Source organism: Physcomitrium patens, chromosome 5 (genome assembly GCF_059467195.1).
Source record: "Physcomitrium patens ecotype Gransden chromosome 5, ASM5946719v1, whole genome shotgun sequence".
Taxonomy (NCBI): Eukaryota; Viridiplantae; Streptophyta; class Bryopsida; order Funariales; family Funariaceae; genus Physcomitrium; species Physcomitrium patens.
The window spans coordinates 15,845,572-15,854,417 of NC_143414.1; the positions used below are offsets into that span (position 1 = coordinate 15,845,572).

The 8,846-nt window shown below is 35.3% G+C and overlaps 1 protein-coding gene across 1 annotated transcript; it reads right to left on the reverse strand.

The window, feature by feature from the left end:
- Window positions 1–394: 394 nt before the first annotated feature.
- On the reverse strand, window positions 395–5,610 carry LOC112282775 (aminoaldehyde dehydrogenase 2, peroxisomal). The gene is made up of 15 exons (XM_024520844.3): window positions 5,374–5,610; window positions 4,803–4,945; window positions 4,594–4,674; window positions 4,056–4,204; window positions 3,863–3,955; window positions 3,398–3,521; window positions 3,196–3,261; window positions 2,853–2,919; window positions 2,651–2,727; window positions 2,247–2,360; window positions 2,014–2,091; window positions 1,679–1,830; window positions 1,361–1,421; window positions 978–1,084; window positions 395–766 (listed from the first exon to the last, which is right to left on the reverse strand). Exons 1-15 carry the CDS (start codon window positions 5,492–5,494, stop codon window positions 676–678), a joined length of 1,524 nt encoding a protein of 507 aa, XP_024376612.2. The 5' UTR covers window positions 5,495–5,610; the 3' UTR covers window positions 395–675.
- Window positions 5,611–8,846: the final 3,236 nt, after the last annotated feature.

Consider the following 8,846-nt stretch of genomic DNA (forward strand, 5'->3'; position numbering starts at 1 on the left):
ACGAAAGAGGGATAGATTTGATATGAACAAGAATACAAGTGTATTCTTGATATTTCAGCAAATTTAAATAATATTTATGATATTTTTCCTTGTTTAAATTATTTGACAATTGATTTTTAGTATTCTTGTGGTGAAATTGAAATGTATTTAAAAAAATCTACATTTACAGAATATGACTTTAATTTTGAGTTAAAAGCTACATGACTTTCCAATTTTTCTAACTTTTTTATTTTTCAGTTTTAAATTCACCTATTCCCATTTTCGGGGTTTAAGAAAATCTTGTGCACTCCAAACCATTTTTAACCTTGGAAAAACGTCCCTTTAGGTAGCACCATTCTCAGATGAAAGCATTAACACCATCTTATCCACTGGCATGCAACCCACACTTGGATAGTTTCTGTCGAAGTTATTTTTGGATGATTATTGAGTGCAAATTTAAGTCACACCAGCCAATGCATTACATAATCGAGAGTCCAATAGTTGATTTTAGCTTCAAGCCAAAACGTATGGAGTACACTGAAAAAGCTTAAGGCTTAGCTTTTCACAGGATACATAAACCCACGATACTCACTACAAGTGATTTAACACTGATTCCTGACTATGATCACTGAATTCTTCAAAGAGTTTATAGCCACGGAACCTTTTAACATATGTATGTCTGTAAATATACTGCTCTTACAACTTGGAAGGCTTGGGATACCAGCCCCAGTCATCAGTCGAGATATACCGCGTCAATTGCTTCACGGATAAATAGTTCTCCAGACCCCTATATCACAAAACATAGGTTTAATATATCACCATAGTTAAAAATAAACAAAATGATAGAAATAGTCTGTTGGATAAGAATATCTGACTGCTATCAATAAAGCGAAATGCCAAAAATGGTCGACTGAAAGCTTGTGTACACAAATCGAGTGAAGCGTCGAACCCAAACTGGATCAACTTTTCTGATCAAACATAAACATAGAAGTCCTTACCATTCTCCCAACTCACGGCCAAAACCACTACGCTTGTTGCCACCCCAAGGAGCTTGACAGAAACAGGGTTGCGAACAATTTATCCATACGATACCTACTTCCAAGGCCTGATAATGACAATGTTGCAACGTTAACAAATAACATAATGTAGATCACACAAAATATCCTTACTTCAAACCATACCCCTTGTTGGAATTAGAACATACTAAAGCAGGTTACAGTCGTGTGAACTCTAAATCAACTTCCAAAACGCTACAAATGTGGGATCAATTGAACTCATTAGGACAAAATAACATATAAATACTAGAGTGCAGAAAAAACGGTAAAACATCAAGCAATAGCAACCGTAACACGTAATTCTAGCGATATGTGAAGAAATGCACCTCTGAAACACGCTTGCATCTGTCGTCATCCTTAGAAATGACAGCACCGGCTAGCCCATACCTAGCAATGAAAGTAACTCATAATGAGTACATAGAGATTCTTAAAGTTCAATGATACTAAAATCTCACGCAGCACACTGCCAAATTCACAAATAATGTCTCTAACGACACCCTCACATTGCAATCAAATATGTTGCTTGCAAAATAAACGAAGCATCATAATCAACTTATACTCACAGCAAGCACTATAAGAACGACTTAAATAACAGATAGACAATTGCAACAAGTCCACCACAGCTAATGAGACAGAGAGCTTACTGGGTGTCATTTGCCAATGCGAGAGCTTCCTCTTCCGTTTTAAAAGTGGACACAGCCAAGACTGGTCCAAACACCTCATCCGTCCAGATTTGCATGTGAGGTTTGACATTTGAAAGAACGGTAGGTGCTAGAAAGTATCCTGTGGTCAAATGCTGCAAACAACATACAGATAGCCCATAGGTCATGCACACAATGAAAAATCATACGCATAGAGTGTAGAGATGCATGAAAATTGAGAAGAAGATCAATGCGATTAATGCGAGACGGCCTAGCATTCTACGACTATTTATACGTTAATGTGGGTGTGTATGTGTTCAGGACGCCAAAAGACTCACATCTGGTCGCTTGCCACCACAGACAAGAGTGGCTCCCTCATCCAGAGCCACTTTCACAAATTTCTGCACCTTTTCATACTGATCATAAATATCACAACGTTGCAGATTAGTCAAAACCCCTCCACTCGTGCCAATTCCACACATTTCAGGCTTAAATCGGCAGTTTTCTTCTGTAATCCGGAAACACGTGGAAACATGAATGAACCAGCATCAGAAGGTGCTCTATGTCATACCTGACCCTCACTAACAAGTGGTCCCAATCGGCAGTCTTTTTCCAAAGGATCAGACACCTTGATGCTTGAAGCCCAAATGCCTAGCTTCTTTAGAAATTCATCTGCAATACCCTCCTGTCATAAGAAGAAAATGTCTTCAGTAAGAATAAACTTGACTTCAAATAGAGGTGTGAAGTAGATTCTAAACAGATATGACCTAAATTCCTATTCGGTAAAACACTGCTACGGCCAAAACAACGGCCAAAACATGTCTACAACCCAGCGCCAAAGCAAGGCGATAAAACCGAATAAAGATAAAAATAAATTTCAACATGAAGAAATAAAATAATATTTAGAAATAGACACGCAAACGATGCACCTCCTACAACTAATAACGAAAAGTAATTTCATGTCATAAAATCCACCTGCAGTAACAGTCGTGACGTTGCACTGCAGATCTGGCCGTTTGTCCAGAACGCTCCAAACATAGCCCATTCAACAGCTGCGCATTCCACCGAAATGAGCTATAAGTACAATATGAAAGGTCTTAAACAACACTCGAGGCGATTTAAAATCTTACAGTAGTCATTAACAGAAAAAGTAAAAAACGGTGGAATTTGTCGGCACCTTTTTCAACATCAGCATCATCAAAAACTATGATGGGGCTCTTTCCACCCAATTCCAAAGTAACCGGCTGCACAATGAGCAAGATCAAAATTGAAATTGATTAAGCATTATGATAGGGTTGGCATATTTTCAATAAGCACAATAAATCAATTAAAACTCTACAACTATTCTAAAAGCTTCAATCTCCCACACTGTAAAATGCATCTAGTCATTTGATATTTACAATGAGCGATCCGCTATAGTACAGTGCTTCCTTCATAATTCGATAACATAAAACCCAGATATCATGAATTGCATTTCACTTGATCAAGTGGAAACAAGCAGCACAAGCCGAGAAAACAACCTTGATGAGCTGTGATGCCGCGCTCATGACTGACCTGCCAGTGGCCGTACTTCCAGTGAAGGCTATCTGTGCTCATAAGACCAGGTGGTAGGTGAGAGTTTGCTCCAAAAACATCACAGCAGTTAAATTCTAACGGTTCTTATAAAGAATTGCTAATCTAGAACACAAGAGAACGTGGCCTGAGGGTTTATCACTAACGCACCTTATCTACACCTGAATGTGAGGCCAAGGGTGCTCCAGCCTCATGTCCATATCCAGTGACCACATTCAAGACACCTCGTGGAAGTCCAACATCCTTCGCTATACCTGCTAACTCCAAGCAGGTGCTGCAATAAACGTTCATCACCACATATAATAACTGTCACTCTCATCTTGAAATGAGACTTCAGGATAGTAATTCACACTGTAAAGCGCATAGGATTTGAAACCAAATATCCACCCCATGTCCATTGGGTGAAAAAAAAAATCTTGGCCAAAAGGATCGGCATGGTACACTCGCTCACACTTAAAACCACCGATTAACCCTACAACAGTTGACTAATAGACTATGTCTTCATTCACATCATACAGGTGGACCGTTGAAGAGAAAAGATTGAGCGTATTACACAAGCTTGACAAGGTATATTTAGTTCCTACAAGACAAAGTATGCTGGTATACTTGACTTACACAGAGGCAAGCTCGGATGGTTTCAATATTGCAGTACACCCAGCTGCAAGCGCGGCAGCAACTTTCCATGTAGCCATAAGCATAGGGTAATTCCTGAAAACCATTACGATGAAAATTAAATTATTCCGGTAAAGATAACCTCTCCAAGTCAAACATTTGGAGTGGTTATGGCAAATGTCATGCAAGTCGGTACCAGGGAGTGATGAGACCAACAACTCCTATGGCCTCTCGCAAGATGTTGCACTTGAACTGTTCCATGGGGAGTTCGAGAGGGGCATACTGTCTCTCGTCTAATTTCTCCGCCAGGTCTGCATAGTATTCAAAACAACCTGAAACATCATCCTGGAATCATTCAAACAGCACCAAAGCTGCACCAATCAGTACTTGAGAACTAAATCCCTTCTCTTGCGATTTTCCGTTTAGACAAGTGTTCTCATATTATCGAGAAACCTATCGACGTATCCAGGGAATCAAGAGCCGGAAACAGGTATCTTGCGTGTATAAGCGCATGGTCGATATTTATATTCAGGTTTTTTTAATTCAATGTCAAGCACGCGGTCCAACTAGATAATTCGGCCCTATAATCATCATACTCAACAATTCTTTCACTTAACAACCTTGTATTCAAACTTGAATTTATCACGCAGCAAGAAAGAGAATAATTATTGTTCGTACCTCTTTCAAATATAGAGGCGTCAAAGGGGGAAAAATTGAGAGCTGTGAAAACATACCATATCCCATTCAGCTTCATCGATGGGCTTGCCACAATCGATGGACTCAAGCTTTGCAAGCTCTGACTTCCTCTCAGCCACCTATCAGAACAAAAAACAATCTCTATGAGAATCACGTCGCTAACTTACACGTTAAAGGTAACAATGACCGTCAGATAAATAGATTCGATCTCCATACATCCGGAGGCTCACAAAGTCTCAAGTCCTACCCTTTTGGCAATCGCTCGAAGGAATGTAGCCCGGTGTTTCCCACCAGCTTTAGCCCAATCCTTCCCCTTGTTGCGATAAAAAGCTTCCTTCGCCGCCTTAACTGCTGCATCGACATCTTCCGACGTCGCAGCCGGAATATCCCCTGCGTTACAACCCCAATTAGCCAAATCCTAACATACAATACACAGCACATGACACCCATTAACACTCTCAAGATACTGTATCCATCCTTAAATCCAACATAACCGTCCCAATTGGACCAGATCCAAGCTACAATCAACCAAGTCCGACCCTATCCTCAGTCCAACACCCTCCGATCCGCCTAATGCTTCAAAGTTTCTCCCAGCCTCCCCGCTACCCAATTCTACAATCAGAAATTGCACAGCATGCTCACTCCACTCCACTCCACACAATGCGCTGAGACTCAAGCCCATCCCAACACAAAAAAAAAAAAAAAAAAAAAAAAAAAAAAAACATCCATTAACCGCAGCACCCAACTCTCAAAACAGGATCGAGGATATTTCACCCAAGCTTCAACCTAGCATCGGGGAGGGGGAGATCCACACATACCCACGGTCTCTTCCGTGGTAGGGTTTACGATCGGGATGCGCTTGCCGAGGACAGGGTCCACCCACTCGCCATCAATGAATAGCCCACGCCTGGGCACATCAACGCCGGCGTGAAGACCCATGTCGCCAAATTGCACAACCAAGGCTCTGATCCGCTCACCAACTCTCCCAGGGGTGAGAAGCGATGGACCTGAGACAGGAATCGTGCAGCTGAAGCGGGAGTAGCGTGGATGCGAGCAACTGGAAAGTGGCAGGCGCAACAGCAGCGACGCTACCATCACTCCTTGAAGCGAGACAAATGGCCCGGCGGCCGCGAAGGACGTCCCTCTTTCGTTACCGCCATCGTCGACGCTTCGTCGTCGTCGTCTCCTTATCGTTCTGATGTCGTTGTTATGTCCTTCATCGTTGCCGTATCGTCAACTTTGTTGTTTCGTTCGTTGTCCTCGTAGGGGACATGAGATTCATGTGCGTTTCGGATGTCGTTTCTCATGGGCTGGCGAGTCACAAGACTCGATGGATTGTGCTCACAAGGGCCTGGCTCGAAGTGTGAGGACTTTATTCTTCTTATCTAGGATCTCCACGTTCTAAAGCATCGCATTCTGTGTGAGAACCTGTTATTAGAGGATAAACATGAAACACGCACACACACATATATACATACATACATACATACATAGAGAGTTATTATAAAGAGTTATAGTTATTGGTCCTCTTATTCTTATTATTTGTCCATGTTGCTGCTTGTTTAAAAAAACTAAGGTAAATGGTACTTACCTATTGCAATTGCATTCAATTTTGTGTGGTCTTTTACAAGACAGAGTGATACTTAAGAAATGAAATACTTGCAAAAAAATAAAAAAATAAAAAAATCAGCATAGCAGGATCAACTATTTTAAAATGATGGTAGAGTTATATGTGTATTAATATACATACAAATATAAATTGAAATAAATATGTAATTTAAATTTATATTTATATTTTTTACCAAAATATAATTATACCATAACCAATTTTGATTTATCAAAGAAAAGCATAAAATTTATTCTAATTATAAACCATACAATTATTTACCACTCAAAACATGTTTTGTAGAATATAAGCATATAATATGAGGTGAAAAAAATTGATGAATATATTTCACTATAGAAATAAAGGACACATTAATTGGCACGCACATGTTTTATTAGTTTAATGATGCAAAATTTATAAATGTAACATATTTATTCAATTTTATGTATAAAAAAATGTCCTTTGTTAAATTTCATATTTAATAGAAAAATTTAATATTTATTAGAAGGATCATGTTTAAATTAGTAATTTTTAAATTAAAAACTATCCTATAAATTTCTATAAAATGAATATATTATATGTTTTTATAATAAAACATATAAGGTTCTAGTTTAAAATGAAAAATACTCTAATTTGATTTGAATACATTTAAAATAATAATTATACATACAATCGAAGATATATATATATATATATATATATATTAAATATTATGTATTATTATATTATAAAATAATATAAAAAATAAAATTTGATATTATCAAAAAGACTATTACAATCCTAAATATTAAAGAATACACAAGTTAAAAGTATAAATTCTACAAAAAATATAAGAATATATACATAATAGAATATATAAAGTAAGATGTTTGTCAGTTCTATATCTTATTATTTATATGTAGTAGATTCAACTTGAGATGCATTACAATTGGCCATTGCAAGTTCTTAACTTAATAAATCTATTATCTTGTAATAATTTCATACCAGATCCTATTTACCAACCATTGGTTGTTTTTAATTGGCTTATTAATAATAAAATATATAAACTTTATATATTAAAATAAGATATTTTCTTATCTTTATCTTATACTTCAAATCTATACATAATAACAAGATGATTTTTTATCCACATCTCAAAATTCAATATTCTTATATACTACACAATTTAAGTTACCACATTATCTAAAATATATTTATTTAGCCTTTAATAACTAATAACTTATTATAATAGAGACTATTCATTCTTTTACATTTATTTCTTCTATCTATTTACTTTAATACTTCAATTTTGTAAGTGGTCTAAGGCTTTTAAGTGTATTATATTTATCAATCTTACATTCTTATTTTTTATAAGTATTTTTGTAAGAAAAATTGTTACATTGACTTCTATTGTACAATACATCATACTTATTATTTCTTCTTTAATTTTTTCTATTTTAAAGTGGTCTTAAATATCAATATATTTTGTATAAAAATAGTGCTTTAGATTCTTTGTAAATAGAAGGTATTCTTAGTTGTTACACTTTATTTGAGTTGTCTTCAATTATATAAATTTAATGTCTTTTGTGAATTATCTTATTAAATAAATTTACATTGTAGAATAACTTCCTACCATGGTTGATCTTCTAATGATTGGTTTCTTTTTATAATTCCAAAAAATAATTTCTATTCCAATACAAAATACATATCCAATGCTTCATCTTTTATCATTTGTATTTTTAGTCTAATACACATTATAATAATCTTGTAAAATATTTTTTTACTACCAAAATATAATTTGAGGTCTCATCTACCTTTTAAATACTTCTTTATTTTATTTACAACCATTCAATGTGTAGAAAAAGCTTTAAATAGGTATTGACTCACAGTATTTACTACATGTGCAAGATCTACTCTTATTGTTAACATTAAGTATATAATTGAGCCAATTACACTCTTAAATAGAACACCTTCCATTTCATCTTCAACTTATGTAAATTCTTCTTTAGATAGATTTATTAACTATAATTTGGCTTGAAGTAAAGTACCAATAGTCTTGCACTCTTTCATTTTTGAAGTGTTTTAATACTTCTTTAATATATTTATTTTGACTCATTGTTATAGTACATTCTATACAATCTTGAATAAATATAAAATCAATATAATAATAAAACTCTCATAGGTCATTTATTTCATACTTTTTCTCTAATATCTTATCACAAATATCAACATTAGCATTAATAATAAAGATAATATGAAACATGAGTGAATTCTCTTAAAGATCTAAAACTCTTTTAATTTATAGCAACATAATCCCATCAAAAAGTAAGACAAAATGGATAAGAAAAAAACTAAATAAAGCTAAACAAAAAAAAAAATATGAAAGACAAAAAAAATCAAAAGAAAATAGCATAGAACAAAATAGAATAGAAAATGCCATTCAAATTTTATTGAGAGAAAGAACCTCAAGCCATACCTAACCAAATGTCCTTAATGGCCTTGATCAATCTTATTTATATTTTTTCTAATTATTCTAAAACTTTCTAGTATGTTCTTAATAGTGGACTCTATTTAGATAACTACCTTTAGTTCTTTTAAAATGTTCTATGGTAGGCTCCAAATGGACTACCAACGCAACCACAATTCTAAAAACTTTTGGAAACTTCTTAAAAAAATGGCCTTAATTATCTACGTCTATGAGTCAAT